The 19789-nt window shown below is 40.8% G+C and overlaps 1 protein-coding gene across 3 annotated transcripts in view; it reads right to left on the bottom strand.

Annotated features, from left to right (window-relative positions):
• The window catches only part of zmp:0000000660 (arf-GAP with Rho-GAP domain, ANK repeat and PH domain-containing protein 2), a 126553-nt gene that overhangs the window by 33967 nt on the left and 72797 nt on the right, over positions 1-19789 (bottom strand). For all 3 annotated transcript variants that reach the window (XM_038730721.1, XM_038730722.1, XM_038730720.1), the window contains exons 15-18: positions 13545-13670; positions 5210-5354; positions 1145-1247; positions 315-513 (exon numbers count right to left, since the gene is read on the bottom strand). In XM_038730721.1, the coding sequence (XP_038586649.1) occupies positions 315-513; positions 1145-1247; positions 5210-5354; positions 13545-13670 (573 nt within the window). The remainder of the gene's footprint in view (positions 1-314; positions 514-1144; positions 1248-5209; positions 5355-13544; positions 13671-19789) is intronic.

Consider the following 19789-nt stretch of genomic DNA (forward strand, 5'->3'; position numbering starts at 1 on the left):
CAGGTTCTGGTTTAAATGTGAATGGTACCCAACCCTAATGCTTTTGCAGTTTAACTTTGACACCCCAATTTGCACCCTTTGCAAACCATCTTGACAGTGCTGACCTTTGGGGGAATAGAGAGACTTCAACTGAAGGAAGCTATTATATTAGCTGTATCACACCATTCAGTTCTACAAAGAATGACTGTGCTAACATATTATCCAGTTAATGATCAAGACTGCAGGTAGTCACTATGTCGTTAACCTCCCGGCACTTGAGACAAAGTAAGAAACGAAGAAAGAAAGAAAGAAAGAAATAAAGCAAATATGCTTACTGAGCTCCTGTAACTGTTTGAGTTGAAGCACTTCCTCCTCTTCACCCTCCTCTCCTGAGCTGAAGTGCAGGGCAGAGCCTTCCAGCATAAACCAGCCCATCCTCCAGTGGTACAGGTCATGGCCTTCTTTGTAATGCAGTCTGCCAATCAGCTCACTGTCTTTCTGCACCAATCCCTCGACTTTAGACGGGACGAAGCACTGCGCGTCACATGCATAACAGAGAGAGCAGGCAAATTAAGGACATTCACATTTAGCAGTATGAAACTTTTTACCGTCACCTCAAAATGAAGTACATCACAAAAACACAACAGGTGTAGCCTTCTTGTAGGGATAAACCACTTTTCACTTTCTGCTCCCTGACTGAATGTCTCTCCAAGCACATTTCTCACGCTCACGCCCCGGCTCAGTCTGGCCATTGTTCTGTGTTTCAAATTGAAATACGGAGGTGTGGAAGGCCTATGGTACAGATGGAGAGACATATGGACTAATGCCGTTATACCTCCCACTATCTATGACTGGGTTGCCTGGGATTAAAGAGATAAAAAAGGGAATAGGGGACATATTTATGTAGTGTTGTTATTGCAAGATCCTGTCAGTGTGTTGGGGAAGAGATAGCAAGACCACTTGTCACAGCACAGGCAGCATGGGGCTCACTGAGGACAATGTGTGTGTGTGACTGTGTATGTTGCAAAGCAGCAGAGTGAATGAAACAGCACTGGGTGGATGTGCTGTAGTTCTGCAGCACATTTCTTCTTTGTAACTTTAAGTGAAAAAACAAACTTATAAAGGAGGCAATGAAAATAAGCGTGCTGTATGCAAAGTATGTCACCTTTGTTAGCGCCTGGATCCAGTCATGCTGTGTTTCCTGTGTTTCAGCTCCGACAATCAGTACTCGCTCTGTCTGCAGGTACAACTCTACAGAAAACACAGCCCTGACAGAGACACACAGCTCGCTGTTAAATATTTGGAAAGGAAAGTGTCCCCACAAACAAGAAACAGGCGAAGAAACACCCTAATCTGTGCATCTTTGCACACACAAGACTAGCTTTACCAGACTGAAGATCAACTTGCAAAAATGAATAATGTACCATTGTGAATATACTCTATTGCCAACTGCCCACTTTGCTAACCTTCAGGTATTGCGCGTTGGCATATTGTCTGAAATACCAAAAATATGGTAAGTCGTGTTGACTGTTTCAACAAGCTGAGCTTTGACTTCCCTCGGCTAACTCTCCCCCAATCAACCCAAATGATGAAAATATGCTCATTAGTCCTTTTTACATGCTGACCATTGAAAGTAAATTATACTGTTTTAGCTGTGTACACCACACAGGCCACAGCAACCATCGATTGACACAAATTATTGTAACAGATTGCCACACACTGCCGACTATACTGTATGATATTATTTATCACCGCTTTAAGTTTGTTTTTGGAAAAGGAAAAGAAAACTATCAGACATTTATTTTATCTGATGTTAAGAGTTCTGCCTCGAGTAAAAGTGGATTACTGTCTCATACACACATTTGAAACAGATGAGTAAGAGTATAATATAACTGGCTGAGTATTTGAATTGGCTTCATTTGATGCCTTGCATTTTTCCACACATCGGTCCATGAGATTTCATCTACTTGCTTACTTAAGGTTCATCAGGATTGTCTTTCTTTAAATGTTTTCACACAGAAGATGCCTACAAATATACTTTCGACATATAATATAAAGAAAAACTATTTATTTATTATTGAAATCTTCACCTGTCGTATTGATATAAAGTAGCTTTGCTTATATGCTGTAATGTCTATGTATTTCTGATATTCAGATTTTGTCTTGAAACTGTGATGCAGGTGTTTTTTTTATGTGTGTCAGTCAGTCAGTGACAAACATTCACTCTCCTGGGTAGTATATGATAAATACAAAAAATGTATGTGCGCATAAGGTTATATACACACCTAATATATAATCCTTCAAAAAAATTAAAAATGTGGAATTAAAAATTAAAGATGTGGAATGCATGCACTCCCACGCCTTTTCATCCACACACACACACACACACACACACAAAACCCTTGCTGTCGGAAGCGAAAAGGCAGCTATTAATCTTTGTTGGTCGTTCTCCTCATGTCGTTTCTGCCTCCCCTATTCTCTCTCTCTCTCTTTGTCTCTTTCTCAGTGAAGGTACAGAGGTTAGAGTATCACTATCTTAATGGTTTGAACACACCGCCACATCTCGTTTTCCATTGGAGGCTCTAAATGCTACAGCGATGGGTGTTTAAGCTGGCGTGTCACAGGGGGTCAGGGCAGCGCGGAGTCGCTCTCTTCTCGCGCGTGTCAGGGGAACAGGCGAGACATGGGTGTTTATGTGACCTTGCAGCACCCCCCCCCCCCCCCTTCATCTGCAGATGTGTAGGCACTTGTTCGAGGGGCTCCCAGAGGGAGCATGAAGGAGGGGGTACGGCAATACGCTGGCCAAATGGTATCATAAAGAAAGGACACAGGGAGAAGAGGCATAAGAGATGAGCGCTGCATTTTGAGCTTCACAGAGGGAGGGAGTTACTGAGGAGAGTGAAAGCGAGCTAGAAATAAAGAGAGTGAAAGCAACTTCATAAGAGACAACATGCAGCCGTCATCACACAGGACACATTCTTGTGCTTTATGGCCTTGTTCAGGCCACCAGCCCTCAATCATATTATAAAAAAAGACAAAACAAGTGATTTTAGTTATTTATAACAGTATAGACTTAATCTTTTTATGTACTGTCTCTAGATTTAAAAAATTAAATTAAATAATTTTAATTCAATTTAATTACAGAACACAAGCTCATGGGCTTATTTGAGTGTGCTATGGTACAAACTCTTTGTGGTGGAGTAAAGTTTGACAGAGCCTAAACGCACTTGCCCTTGTGGAAGAGTCTGCTGCACAAGACTCAACTGTACTTTTAAGCATGCATAAAGTTATCATATGTATTTTTGTAGCCTTTTATTTTCTCCTGAAGGCTTTTGCGTGCTCTGAGAAAGCCTTAATTCCCCAGTCCTCATATATATATAACCCATCTCGCTGGCAAAGTTAGCAACTAAGCCCTTCTAAAAGTCTTTAAAAACTCTGCTATTCTTCTTGGTGCATGTGAGAGGAGACAACGGTGAGAAAGGGAGCGACGGAGATAGTGAAATGGTGCATAAACGCAGCCAAAAAGACGAAATAGAAAAACGGGGAGAGAGCAGAAAGGTTTGTTTCCAAGGTTTTCAGTTGAATTTGAAGGTCAGAATTAACTTAGAAATATTCTTGTCAGAACAGGCGGCTGAGCCAAAAAAAGTCCCCAGAAAACCTCAACTTATCATCAGCCAACACACTCTCTTTGCATTAATTCCTTAGTGAGCGGGTTTGTAATATTCATACAACTTAGGCAGACCTATGTGTCAGGGCCGCGCTATAATTCACGGTGTCCTCTGCCACGGTGAAATTACCCAAATGCCGTGTTTAATGGAAGCGACACCTACGGCCTCCTGTAGCGTGGCGATAGGCTGCTGGTGGGAGTGTGTCATCTGCATATACGTTAATATTCATGAGAGCCAGACAGTCAAGAGGTGAGGCGTCCCCGCTCTCTCTGCGCACAGGCATGCTGGGAACACTGGAAGTTGCAGGAGCGAGAGGGAGTGAGGCAGAATTTAATCTAGTGAAACGTACAGTCATTATGAGTGTTAGCCACAGAGAAATAGTAGCCTTTCTGTGGGCGACGCCATGACCTGTAGCTGGGATGTGCGCGCTAAGCTAAAAGCAGCGCATGTCACCACTGCTTTGCAGAATCTCTGCACACAAAGTATCACTGTAACCTGTCACAACTGTTTGAATGTGTCCAGCTCATTAGAAAGGGCATAGTTTTAGCTGGCCAGATGTGTTTCTAATGGCTGTATAAATAACATTTACAAATAAAAGCACTGTTCCCTCTTCATAACATCTGCTGTTGTCATTAAGGACCTGGGCTTATGCTTTAATCATATGCCATTATCAGACTGAAGCACACACACACACACACACACACACACACACACCAACACACATATAGTGCGACCCAATGGGAGCAGGGAGAGGGTGAGCAAGAATAGATCGAGACATCTGTTTCTTCTTTGTGTGTTGGTAACACTTCCAGAAGAAATAAAGAAAAAGTTTGTTGTCAGTCAGAAAGTTTCTTTTTTTACTGAATCATAATGTGAGAGAGAGTGATAGGGAAGGTGGCACGGTAAAATGAACGACATTAAAGCTGCGCCGTTCGCCTGCATCGCCACCAAACAGGAAATATAGTGCTCATAAACCCCTGATGGGTTCTGTTAAATTGAATAATGCTCAAGTTAAGATTATGCTAATGAGACATATGACTACGGAGAGAAACTATGCAGAAGCCTGTGTTTACGTTTGTGTTTATGTTAAACCAGAAGGAAGCTCTGTAATATATGAATCACATGTCAAATCAAATTGTAATTTAGCCAAATAAAAGAAAATAAATCATTTGAAAGGTGTTTGAGTGTGTATGGCATGTCTGTCCTTAACACAGGAGGAACATATATATTATGATTTAGCAGAGGGTATGCAAATTAAGCATGGGGGTGGGTACACATATAAGAGGATATCTAAATGTTGAGTGTAAATTAAATCCCCATTTAAAGTTTGAAATATATGTAAACGACCACTTCCTGCACAGGATTTAGATAAATATTAAATGTTATATATTAATATCAAGACTGGAAATCATTATTAAACCATTTCATCAATTATGTTAATGTTTAGGTGAAGAAAATCAACTCCATGAATTCAAACAAACATATTAACAAAACAACACGTTTTTCTGAGCTCGACTCAAAATTTTACAGTAGATTTTGGAGACATGTATGTGTGTTCATACCCAGCTCCAGTCATTGTCTCTCTAGTGCTGACAGCCAGGCTAACCACCTCGGTGACATCCACCCTGCCGATGGCCGACGGGCTTCGCTCGCTCTCATAGTAACTTAGGAAGCCGCCCTCCAACGTGCACCAACGGCGTGCCATATCTGAAATATACACATAATCATGTAAGAATAAAAATATACATATACACATTACGTTATATACATACAGTGTATTTACACACTTTGTGTAACTCACTACAGCTAATCCTCATACTTACTCCAAAAACGTATTCCAAAATGACCCTTGTGATTGTTTCACTGATCTAGTGCCCTTTGATAGGCCAAAATTAGACTAGAGGTACATTTTTCAAGTTTAGGAAACTAAACTACTTGGTCAAAAGTAGGGAAAGATTGATAGTCAAGCCAGTCACTCACTGTAAACCTCCCACTGATTTTTTGTGCCTCACGCTACCTCCTGCTTAGAGCTACAGATGTTGCTTTAGGCTGTTTGGGGAATCCTAACTTAATAACAAATAATAACAACAGCAGATCTTATTATAGCAAGACTATGTAACTTTACTGAACAGCACCCTCTGTGGTCACAAGTGTTAATTACAATGCAATGGCACATTCAATTTCATTCTCGTCTCAGTTACTTTAGAAGACGTCATTAGTACACGGCCTACAGGAGAGCGAGTGGAAAGGGACCACAACCAGGAAACAACAAACATGTTTCTTGGCTGGTAGGGTTTTTTAGTGTTTACATTTTGTTTTTGTTTTTTTATTTTTGTAATTAAACCATTAAACAATTGCTAAAATTAGCTATCCACCAAAGGCAACTTACCGGTCATAACGGACCACGAAAGGCTGCAGTAGCAAAACGCCAGAGTGTAAGGAATTAAGCAAAAGTTCATTGTCTTTCTTACGATATGAATATTTATTTATTTCTTCTTTCAAAACTTGCATAGTCTCACTTTAAGCACAATGTAGGTTAATTTCAGTAAGTGTAAAAGAAAAATGCAATATTGGGGATGCATTTTGTAAACCGATCTGATGCTAACTGAAAACAGCGTATAGCTCCTTTCCTTATGCGCCCAGAACCCTCCAATATGTCTCTGCCTCTATTAGATTATTACTGTAGAACCATGCACTTGCACACTGATAAAACTTAACAAATTGGCTATCATTTGTAGAGTCAGAAAAAGAAATTAATTAGAGCCTGCATTATTAGCGATTGGTTTGTTAACAATTAGCACCACTCCAACCCTATTTAACACAGTTAATGAGTCTCTACAAGCTTAGACAGCAGTACCAAGAAATCATTTAAAAGTTTGGAGATAAGACACTGTGCATTCAGCTTTCATGCATGGATGGATGGATGGAGACGTGGCAGTGTCATAGGCCTCCACTTTTCTTCTTCTTAAGGGTACAGTTAGCTCAAAAACCAAGTTGTTTTTATCCAAAGCCAAACCAGACAGGCATAAAGAGATCACACCACCTGAAGGCCAGGATTTCAAGTTAACATCCTTCCAAGATCAACATCAAAGATACAACGCTAGAGCAAAAAAGAACACCCATACTGTAATAACAAAAAGCAGTCTAAAGACGACTGGCAGACTGTTCATTTGTTCATTTCCAAAATCAACAAAAGAAGTCTTGGCTGGAGTGAGGAATACAAACAGTTTACGGTCGAAGGCTGAAGATTTAGTTTGTGTCCACAACACACTTTCTGATTGCAATCACATGACTTATGTGAGGAGACAGACCCTGATGTTTCTGTCCATTAGAGGCCAACTAAGTCAAACATAGAGACTAGTGGATGTGAGGGGGCACACACACACACACACACACACACACACACACACACACAGAATTAAAAGAGTTAAGCGACTCCAAGTGCCGAACAGATTTCAATCAACAAACACGATCTCAGTGGAAAAGCTGGAAAACACACAACATTGTCTTTCATGATTGTCTGACTGTGTGATTTACATAGCCAATGAGCATGAAGTTCATGAAAACATACCTAATTTTGGATTTTCAAAGTCACCGTGCCATCTGCTTTTTTCGTTCCGCAACAAACACACACACACACAAACTGCCCCCCACCCCCCACCCCCTGTCGCTTGCGACTCCAAAGTTTCCACTGTATTCATCTCATGAATATGCTAATTACACATTCCTCTGCCAACTGTGTGTGATGTTTCTGAAGGAACAGATATAGTTCCAATAAAGAAAAGGAAGTGTCTACAACTGGCTGTTAAAAGACGAAGGATGTGATGAGCATAGGAAAGGAGGATGTCAGTTTTGCTCTACTCACCTTTGCACCGCCTCACTGTACGGCTCTTTCTGCCTTTTCTGTCTCAAAAAACCTTTTTGGACACAATTCTGTAGACAGCATTAAAATTGCAAAACGACTAATAGCTTGTTGCTTGCTGTGGCATTTAACAAATACTGTTCTCCTGACCCCACTTTGGTTCAAGAAAAAATATTTTATTCCAAGAGCCAAAGAATCATCATCTCTATCTGAAACCAACTGTGCATGTGTGTGTGTGTGTGTGTGTGTGTGTGTGTGTGTGTGTGTGTGTGTGTGTGAGAAAGAGAGAGAGAGTGACTGGTATTTAAAGTCATTACCAATCCAACATATCTGACGGGGCGCATTGTTGTCTTGGTGACGGAAAAGATTGTAATGCACTTCACTTCCGTTAAATGTTTTCCAGGACTGCAGAAAATGTCATGTCCATCATTTCCCACACCGGCAAGTATTTAAGTTGTTTTCCTGTAATTTTGCCTCCATTCCCTCTGTCCCTCCTCTAATAGGCTAATAACTGAATGGTTCCATTTGTACCATCTGCAACCCTCACACAATCATCTTCTTAAAAAAGCACACTTGATTTCCTAACTGAAGTCAATTGCTATCATAAGCTTCTCGAAAGCGGTAATGCCATTGATTCTCTAGACAATTTGCTTTATAATGGCCCCTGTGGCTGTAGAGGCAATTAAAGTTATGTATGTAACTGATGTACTGAAGTACAAACAGGTATTGTGCGGGGTAATGCTTCCCAACCCGGGGCCACAAGATAAATCTGAAGGGTCAGTTATATTTGTTTTGTATATCTTCCTTCAATCTTTGCATCTTTGCCAAGTTAGCAGCATGGCTGTACAGATAGCGGTCCACAATTTTGGTCACCCTGAAGTTTCATCTAGTGACACCGCCAGGTTACTTATCCATCAATGGTTCTTGATGGATCCACTGCCCTAAACCTGGGGTCGTAAAGTGATTAACATGATAGAAACAAAAAAAATTCTTTTTCATGTCAGTTATTCTTGGAAATTATTTTGAAAATTAATTTTACATATTTAGGCCCCTAGGAATGATTAAAATACAATATGGATTTTAAAATTCACTCTTTGATTGAACTTGTCACAAGCAGTAGACATTCAGTGACGAGGGGTCCCAGGAGACATTTCTGCGTTTTGAGGGTTCACAAGCCAAAACTTTTGGGACCTTGAAATATGTAAATGAGGCAGCTCTTACTACATCAGAAATATTAATAGATCTCATTTTGATGTTGGTGCATGTGGTGTCCGGATCCTGTCTCCTTGAACAGACAACGTCTCACAAAATCTATGCTGTGGAAATGCGGGAAAAAAGTTTTTAATTTCCTTTCAGTTTCAAGGAGAAAGACATTAAAAATCCCACTGTAAATCCGGGAAGCAAATTGCTACGGGATCCTGGGTCCAGAGAGTGTGAACACATGAATGGGCTCACTACTCGACCATCCAGTTTCTGAAGAATTATCCTATTAGTGTCCAGGAACAGATACTCACATAAGGCTTTAACATGCTGAGGAAAACAAGGGTTGGTAAAGGAGTAGGATTAAAGGGGGGCCACAAGGTGTAGAGAGATTATAAATGTTTGACAAACGTAATTTCAGATACAGTTATCTCTTTTGGGTTTGAATTGTGAAAGACTGTGAAGGATTTTTGTACACTGAGGAGAAGACAGAAGAAGCTATGATGACAGGAATTAGACATTTTTATGTAGGACTGAAAGTAAAAGAATATCTCAAACCAGGCTGAAAGTTGTATCAATATAACACTTACCAGAGGAATGGCTGCCATTTCAGTACCGTAAGGACTGCAGTGTAAATGTGGAATAGCTGCATTGAGTTTTACTTAGTTGAATTTAATTATTATTCAGCTATGTCAGAATTTGCGTAACAATTTACTGCCTATCACTGCAGTGAATGCCTTTGGATCCCTTCAAGATATTTTACCAGGAAACTGGCTTTATGAAAAACCTGCACATCATCCTTCTTCCTTCTTTGTTTGTGGTTCAGCATTTCCTTCGCGGGTGGGAAACCAGTAGCTTCCACACAAGCTCCACCTCAATGGGGGGAACAATAGTGCTTGATTTACAATCAGGCAGCTGCGTCCATTGCCAGCTGTTCCCCACACACACAGCAATGGCCCCGTGGCCCAGCCGTTCTCCACGGGAGTCCGCAACCAGCCGCCAGAGACAACGCTAGCGGAAGCCAACCGTGGTACATGCCTCCACCAGCTAAATTGAGCCAATTAGCTTGTACGCCAAGAGTGCTCCCCGCATAGCATTTTCCAGGGGAAATGTGGAATCTCTCTGCCTGGCTTTTTCTTTTTTTCCCCCACCTCCTATCTCGCTTCAGCAATTTGTCAAATTTGCTAAATGCTCCAAGTATGCAAGATGAGCAGGTTGATGAGACTAATCAAGTCATCAATGTGGCAATTAAACTGTCTTATTGTTCGGTGACTGAAAGGACCACGTTACAGAATAACATATTTACTCAAAAGTTTGGGCTCTGATTGTGTCCAAAGCTTTATGTTTAACTGCAGTCCTCCAGATTTACCCAATGTCCTCCTAAACTTTTTATCGACATTGCACAGACACCCATTTCAGTATGCATCGAAAAAGCAGGCCGTGCCCCTTTCCACTGAATCACCCTCTTCCCTCCCTCAGTCTCTCACCTCTCCCCCTTCCGCCAATCTTCTGCCTATCTCACCATCAGACTAAAATATCTGTGATGAAGACATCTGCTGGACAGCTTGTCAGGGGGCTGGAAATGGAAATCGAGAAACTGAAGGTATCCGAACGATCTGTCTGTGCCAGAATTACAGCCCACTTCATTACAGGGAGGGATGGACAGATATGGCATAAGATAAAGAAGGAGAAAAAAAAAACACTATCTGCCATGTATTTCTGGCCCAAGCTTCAGCACTACTCACTCATTTAGGCAAGCAGATGCACAGTAATATGAGCAAGGATATTCCAAAAAGAATATTAGGTTTAAACAAATAGTTTAAATAGGCTTAGTGTAAAAAGACAATTTAAATTTATTATCAAAAACTCAACTCCAGCTTTGTAGATGCAAGTAATTCAATGTTCATATGGGCTCAGATTTGTGTCCTCAATAAAACTGCCCCCCCCCCCCCCCCCCCCCTCTGTCTCTGGCAGTTGTGAGTTACTGTTGCAAGCAAAAAAACAGAGCACAGCTGATGAGGAAAAGACCAAACTAATCAGAAATGAGGGGTGCCATTTCCCTGCTGCCACTCACCATTTCAGACAGTAATGGCGTACCGTCTCTCTTTCCCTCCCTAAACTCTCACAAGCACACAGACGTGCACAAAGCATGCACACACTCTGTAATGTGAAAGTAGCTTGAGTCACTGTTCTGCCTATTTGGGCTGGGGGCGTCATTTATACTGGAATCAACTGCGTGAACCTGATACGGAGCGGAGCTCAATTGAACAGCTAATAAAGTGGTGCCACGCTGGAGAATAAACCAGTTCAACCTTGATTTCAGCACAAATAAAACAACAAGGAATAATGTTTTTCTAATCCTAATTTATATTCCCAGCAGCATCTAGTCTGAACGTGTTTTTCTGATAAATGCTAAGCAGCACAGTATTTTATTTCATTATGGTGGACTGGCGCAATGATCTCCCATACCACCTCTGTCAAGGCCATTACCAAAATTGCTTGCCAAATTAATTTAAGTCGTACTCTGAATTTAGCTCCCACCAGTGGAAGCATGAAAGCCTATTGGAGTCATCCCCAGACAAAAAAACAAAAGGCAAAGTTTAAGATGCTGTGGCAGAGTGCTTTTATTAAGCCCTGAGAACAACTTATGAATTATTAAGAACTTGGGTGTATCTATAGACCATCAAACCATTAGCCTAGGAGCAAAAGGCATCCTGGAGTACATTCAAAAATACCCCATCCCTCCGTGCTCACAAAGTCCTGACAGTGCTTCCTCGTGATTGAAGTAGTTGGAACGCAGTGAGTTTTAAACCCAAATCCCCCTGAATTTTTCAACAGCTGCAGTTGCAGTTAAAGCCATTAAAGCACAAAAGCCAAACTTGTACGGCTCTCCATAATAGATGAAATAACAAGGTATTTATCAGCCAAAATATTACGAGCACTTCTCTGAGGGGAGACATGTCTGGAATGGTGCAGTGTCTGTAAGTGGTACAAAACGCACTGACTAAAATGGACCAGGAACAACAAACCACACAGTGTCACCCCAATGGGTTTTTATAAGAACAGCCAATAGTGTTTTTTTCCTGCAATTACCTTAAAATGACAAATCACACTGAAAAGACAAATGCTTAAAGCTGCTCTAATCAATATTATTATAGATACAATGGGTAAAATAACCACCTGCAATGTAAAAGGCATCACTCGTACTGATGAACACATAGGTAATCATCACCTAACACTGCATTTCACCTCAGCTCTACAGAGGATTTTAGTGTTTTGGGGGGGGTTTAAGCTTGCAACTTTACTGTTTTTGGTTCACACTCACCACTCTTACCTAAATCAAGGGCAGCGGTGGCCTAAAGGTTAGGAGGTCGACGGTTCATTCCCTGAAATATGTGTGTGGAAAGTGAACAAGCAATTCTTTCCCTCCCTCATTGACCATAAATAAAGGTAAAAAAAAGGATTTCAATGTTTCCATACGCAGGCAGCTGTTTTCAGCAAAGAAGCTGTGCTGAACCAACCCACTGTCCACTACCTGCCCAGCATTTAACAGCAAAGTTAGAGACTAACTTGTTTCTGGTGCCCCCATGTGGCCAAGAAAAAAATACCTACATTCAGGTTTAAAGGACAAATTGGTTTCACCAAGACATATTAAAAAGGGATATGTCATCATTAGTAACACTGTACTCAACAAGTTCATCGCTGAGATCTAGGAACATGGTGACATTGGTAAAAACAAGTCAGACCGGCAAGATGGTTTTGAAGAAACCCAAAAGGTAAGCCAATTTTGAATGGTAACACTGGTCAGCGATAATCTGGTTAATGTTATTTTAAAACAGACTTATTTAAAACCTGTCTGCACGTTTCTTGACCCATTAGACAGTGTATTGAGGTTGCCATGTACAATATTTTCTTAATCAGCAGAAATGATGGCCAACAACTATGAAAAGACGACCCAAATTACTACGCACTGGAATTATACTTTAACAAATGAAATGAAAATGAATTCCAGTTGTACAAATTATAAGAATTTCAATAGACACTGGTAAGACTCCCCACTGCCCACCAATCTCCTCTAAGGGGGGGATTTCCTTGACCTCAGCCCTGTTCATTAACCAGCATGTACAACCACCAATAAGAGTGGAGCGTGTGTGGGGTGATGGAAATGGAGATGAAGACGCAGGAGATTCAGTTCGTTCAAGTGGCAGGTAGCTGCAAGCTGTCATCCCCCAACCCCCCTCAAGGCCCCATTCTCAATCCCACTTTCTCCACCTTCCCAATAACCCCCATCCCCAGGGGCAGCATCCAAAGCTGGCTCCTTCTCCTAATTACCCATGGGCCCAAGAAACGCTCCAGCTGTTTGGAGAAGTGGGACCACTGCAGAGCAAGAGTTGGGTGTGAGACAGAGCCTGATTAAAAGTTTTAAACTGCCTTGGAAGACAAAAGAAGGAGAATTCAGAAGTTTTGTAGGTAGCATCTCTCAGGGAGCTTTAGAAAAGACTCTCTTTTTGTTAATTATTTTTTAACCTGGCCCTAAGTTACTCCGTACTTCCACAGAGCATTCACGGCTGAGTCATCTAAGAACATACTCCTGTCTGACAAGTATTCCCACAGGGCAGACTCAGAACGAATTTGAAAGACGGATTCATTGATCGTTTTGACTGCACTGTTTGGTGTACGGATTAAACGATTGGCAGTTTGACAACTGACAGCCTGACACTGATTGATCGATCAGCGCTTAACTGGAGTAGACCTCTGACAAACATGCAGTTCAAATTGCTTACAAATGGATTGATTGGCTTGCCGGGGGTTTGCAAAACGGCAGTTACACTCACCATCTCTTCCACGGCGGTCCAGCGTCGTCTTGGCTGGGCCAGAGGAGATGTAGAGGAAGCCATCCATGAAGAGGGAAGCATCAGACAGGGAGGTGTTCTCCGAACACTGCTCGATTCTGGGGAAATCTGCAAGGGGAGACAGTAAATGAGCAGGGACGCAGATTAACCCAAAGAATGTGATGGTGGCATTGCACCACTCTGATCCTTCACTTGCACTTCTGTCTCCATTTCCCCTCCACCTAATGGCATAAAATTTAAGTACAAATCTTAAATGTAATTTTTACCGTACTTGAACCCCAGTGAATCCTAGCATAGCATCCACTAAAAACCCCCCAAAACAACCTCACCATCAAGCCTCCCTGGCCTTCTATGAGCTTACATGGAAGTGCCAGGAGGAGGAGCTAGCTGAGCAATCCGTAGAAAGCCAAAAAGACTAAATGACATATGGTGAGCGGCTTGAATTTATACTGTTTTTCTCATTTAATCCAATAGATGCCATTGTGAAGAGTGTAAAGGCATCACTTTGAAGCGTCTGTGATTGTTGAGGTGCTAAACCAGACTCCAGGGTTTAGATTCTAGAGTTCGTGCTGGAGAGTGATGGCTGCAAGTGGGGTTCAATACAATTATTTATATTGTGACCTGAGCTGGACTTCGTTGCCTGCCTGAACTTACGCCATGCTCGATTAAATAAAGTATGCAATCCCACAGAGCACTTTGCCACTTACGCCTGTATTACTACAGCATACTATCCAGATATTATTTGTCGAGATGTCCAGCTTCCATCAAGTCATCATCGCTGTTATATCATAGTGTGGTCACAAAAAAATACAGGTTTGGTTTGGAATGAATTTGATTTCAGATCAAGACAGCACTAATCCCAGATGCAATTCTATCTTTAGATCCCATTCGTATTCATGTAAAATCCCCAAAAAGATTGTCCTTCAACCAGAAAACATGGAATCATGGCTCCATGACGGCCTGCTTCCCCATTGTTGAAGTGCCCTTAAGCAAGACACTGAAACCTTGCCAGTTTCATGGCTGCTGCTCTGACCTCCATGTGGAGAATATTCCCCCGTGGAAGTCAATGAACCTGCACAGTATTATCTATTTCTCCCATAAGCAGCATAAAACATGATTACACAAACTACTGTTTATTTAGTCATGACTTTGTCACACGGTTATACTCTTGCAAAGTCAAAGATAAGGTGTTCCGAGAGCATTTCAAGGCACAAACCTGCATGTACTGTATCTGTTAAAGATGAGTTTTGAACTCTTCATCTTTGTCTATTTAAATTAGAAGCAGCCTTCCCTCATTTTCCCCCTTTTCTTCTGAACTCCCACTTCCCATCCTTTCTTGCTAGCTGTAAGAGCTCCCCACATTTAACCTTATCATTCTCAAATTCAATTAGCTTCAATTCTGAGGTTCAATTTTCTGCCGGGGCCTTGGCAATATCTTACAGATTTTATCTTCACTACCTCCAGCTCTCTCATCAAGCAAGGTAAAATAACTTTAATTGAAACCACTTCTAATTGAAGCGACATTTCCACCATAACTGACACCAAGAAGCCTCATTTCAGGGCGACATATCATTCCCCAGAGAAAAACAATCTGTTAATTTAAAAAGACAATTTCTTCTGAATGTATGTGTGTTCTGTCAACTAATTCAGTGTGTTCACACACACATGAATAGTCTTTGAATTACAGTAAATTAACACGAACATGCAAACACATTACTTTACAGTGGAAACCGTTTATAGTGATCCGCTTATATGGATCAAAAAGCTTGGGGCAGATTTATTCCTATACAAATGCTGTTTAAATATTCGCTTATAGTAGCTAGTAGTCCGATTGCAGTGTTAATTTTGGGTGTTTTCATACATGACAACATGTGGGAAAAAGTCTGAATATTTTGTATACGTTTGTTTTCAAACTGTTACAGTTCAGCACTGATAACCTATAGTTTATTTTCAGGCCTGTTAAAAATGAAAATCACATCAAGCTGTGGCTTGTAGTAAACTGTTTGCACCGCTGACTTGGGTATTTGTAAATAGTGGTGCAGAGCCATTACTCATAATGAGTTGGTAGTGCAAGCAAGATTATTTATTTGCTTATATGTTATTCTTGTTACATAAAAAAAATGTTTTTCAAGACGTGAACTTCTGTAATTTATAAAATAAAGGTAAGGATGTAAGGATGTATTTCAACTCTATAAAACTACTATATTTGATAGATGGAATATATACCCTTTTGTTTCACATGGACCGAGCTTAATAAAATCAGGGAAGGTTGGCTTTGAAAGTTCCTCCTACCAACTCTGAACTGGGCAAGACTGAATTTTAGTATTTTGCACCTTATTATTAACTCCTCTAAGCTTCTACTAACTGATGTCTTTACTAATGCTTGCAAATTTTTTAATTAGTGAGTCTCCGTGTGAGGCGACTGATTTGTGTGACTGCACTGTCATGTTGTGACGTAAATGTAATTTGTTCTCACTGGTAAAATATTGATATTGATCTCAATGAGACGTCCTGACTAAATTACTAAAAGACAATTGATATCCAACATGGTAATTAGAAATGAGGACTGTAACTGAAAAACGGTCCAACAATATCTGGCATAATAACTATTTCTAACGAGCACAATCTATTTCTGATGTGATGCCAAGGATGATATATAAAGCCTGGGTCACCTTTGTTAGCAACATCTGTAATTTAGCTTTGAATCCAACACGGACAATGTGTATGCCAATAGCAGCATCATAAATACATGGAATCTGACAGAATTTAATCAGCAAACTGAAGGGAAGTGAGCCCAGCACACATGCACACACACTAGCATGCAATTTTCCAACCACTCAGGTTGAGAGAATGTAAATAAGCCAGTGGCTTGATGCTGTATCAGTTATAACAAGGCTTTCTCTGTGAGCCTTCAAAACAGTCCCTCTGGGCCCCTAAAGCTGGACTTTGTTAAGATGGTACTGTGATGTCTGTGGGGGCAGCAGTTGAGAAGTCTGGCCTGAGCTGATTGGCTCAGTCCCCAGTGGAGGGAGGTGACATGACAGAGTGCTCAATTAGCCATCTGGTCGCCCACGGCAACGGTCACAAAGTGGTCCCCGACAAGCAGTGGACAGTGGGGTAATCAGACGCAGTCGCTCACACACAGAGACAGTGAGGCTCCACACAGTAAATGATAACCCAAATGGCTAACATATGCAAGGCAAGCTAAGATAACATGTACAAGTCAGCTCAAGATCTTTACAAAAAAAAACAAAATAAGAGCCAAAATCATTCACGTGATTACAGAAATAAAATGTATGCACAGGCCACACACATGCTCAAAACAGTCTGAATGCCAAAAGCACTCAAAATGAAGTCCATCCACATACAGACAATCCGGAAAAATGCCTTAATTAAAAAAAAATTAAAATAAAACTCTGCAGCTGAACTCCTGACCTTCTAACAGTCCAGTGTAAAGTGTGTATGCTGCTTAAAAACATAAACAACGTCAACAGGCACTGCAGAAGCTGGCAGACACTTGAGATGTTGCTAACAACAGGGTGGAATGGAGACCCAAGATGAAACAGGGCCTCTGATTTAGTGTTTGTGTATGTGTGTGTATTTGTGTGTGTGCGTGTGTGTGTCTGTATTCATCTTTTTATTATCCACACAGAAAGCCTGCTGGATAAATTTTTAATGTGCCCCAAGATTCAGAGATTCGAGGCGTCAGGGATGCAAGGATGGCAACAATAAAACTTCTTTGCCTCCAAATCCGTGGTGTGTCATTTAAGAAGCAGAATGATGTCAACAGTAAGAGGCATTGCTGTTAAGCTTGGTTTTACAGTACAATGGCCTCCTGGGTGGAGTGAAGAGCTGCCATAAAACACAATTTACATATTTACATTGCTGTGTTTACAGTTTAGGCATTAGCTGATGCTTTTATCCAGAGATTTACACGGGTGAATAGCTGGCAGGGGTTCATTGTCTTGTTGCAAGAAACAAGTTGTTTAATGCAGAAATCAAAATTGCAACCTTAATAACCCCTTTTTTGTAGAATGTAGCTTTAATTCTATGCATTTTTGTCCCAGGGAATAATGGCACAGCTTTCTTCCAGTGTCTATATTCATACCACCACTGGGATGAACAAAATTATGAAATGAAATTATGAAATTCTACACATATCTAAGCTGCATTATTTTTATATTATTATATAGATAATGGTTCACATTGACTATGTTAAATGTGGAAGGTGTCATTTATGGTGAGCGACAGAGAATTATCAATCAAATCTGCAGTTCCCCACCGCTCTACGGAGCATTTTAGCATCTTTCAGCTCATTGTTTTGGCTTTACTATTTTGGTTCACTGCTCCCATCTGCCTCATTTTCTGCAGCAGCAGGAAACTGTTCTCAGCTTAAAAGGCCTGCTAAACTCGATGTATGCTACCTGTCCAGCACCCAAGAGCAAACAAATGTGGTTAGAAGCTAGCTAGTTTTCAGTCACTGGAGCATTTAGCAGCAAAGCAGGGTTAGAAAGTGTATGAATATTGGACTTGTATTTGCCACATGGACATAAAGACTCCAAATGGATGCTAATGTTGCTCTGTATCTCCTGGATGTGTAAATAAGCAATTGTTTGCTAACACATTCACTTTTACAACTTTCTAAGGCGATAATATCCAATGTTCTGCCCCTAGTGGCAACTGTGACTACAGATTCGTCAATTACAGGATCTTTGACATTGATCAGTGTTTAGATGGTTGAATATAAGATCTTTGTTTTATTTTTGTGTGATGAGGCCAACCCTACATGAGATTACAAGCCACAGTTTAAAGTCAAACTTAAAAAAGTACAACAAGCAACCAGCAACACGTATTTGAAGACAAAGGTATTTCAAAGATACGATTTCAGACCAATCTACCAGATTGCTTATGACAGATGTCAAATAAATGAAAAAGGAACCGGTAGGTGTACATTTTGTAAACAGATCCAGAGTGTCTGTGTATTGGTAGCGATGCCAAGTGTCAGGTGGAGCTCAGTTGTTAATGTTATGCACCTGCAGCATTTAAGAACCAATTACCAACTTGTCTTCACAGTCACACAGGGACCAGTGGCACCAGCACACAGAGTGTGACCATTCCAAGGGCCGAAACTTCTTTTGTGTGTTTATAAAGTGCTCGTTGGCCAAAGCGGCCCTCTGTGTCGTCCATTTAAATCACATCAAAGTGATGCCTTTACATAAGGATATTAAAGCAATGCTGGCAACACCATCAATGCTCTATACCTGTTAAATTAGCCATAAAGATATGGGGAATGCACACATTTTGGGATTTATAATGCTCATTTTAGAGAATTTACATTTACAGTTTTTTGTCCATCAGCTTAGGCTTTTATCAGGAATTACTTCCACTTTAGTGTAGAGTGCTGACACTGATTACTGGGGGAATTTCAAACCTGTAACTGTCCACTTGATTTTTGTCTCCTTAACCATTAAAGCTGTAAATTAGCATTGAGAAAGTGGTACAGATCAAGATACAGTTTCCAAAGGTTTTGATGCCTGGTGTCATATCTTTCGCCATGTGCACAATGGCAGGTGACAGGACAGACTCTGGTGACAGCACAGTTAGATATGAGTTGTGTCAAAATAGATCATCTTGAAAAATATTTGACGTTGGCAGTGTGTATTCATTTCATAAATTTTGCTTCAACGGTGCCAAAAATGTTTTCTTGGACATTGTCTGTTTGGCACAACTTGACCCCAAATGGAAAACCATTGATCTTGAAAGTTTTAAAATATTTTTGGGGTCCTGTGATGAAAACAAAAAACTTGAACGGGTACCTGACATTACATACAGATTTTTCATGGTTAAATTTTCATTTATGTAGCCTATGTAGCCTCCTGAATGCAACATATGGGAATACACTGGACATAAAAATCATAATGGAACTTAAAATATATACAAGAAACCACCTTTATAGTTAAAGGCTTCCACCCTTTTACTATAAAGGATAGATCCATCATTGAATCTGCCCTCAGGGATTCCTATATCGCGAAGAGACACTGCCTCGGAGAGCTGCCATTGACTTTAATTAATGGAATCTGGGATACCAATATGTAAATGAACATGCTCCTGCAGTATCCCGGGGTGCTTTGGGGCGAGCAGGTGTGGGTGGAAGAACGAGGACCGTCGAGGCCTACATGCATGCACTCACATATACACGGAGAGAATGAGCTAATGAAGTGGCAATG

This window comes from Micropterus salmoides, unplaced genomic scaffold (assembly GCF_014851395.1).
Source record: "Micropterus salmoides isolate LMB-PRFRI ecotype aquatic unplaced genomic scaffold, ASM1485139v1 Ms_hic_scaffold_2, whole genome shotgun sequence".
Taxonomy (NCBI): Eukaryota; Metazoa; Chordata; class Actinopteri; order Centrarchiformes; family Centrarchidae; genus Micropterus; species Micropterus salmoides.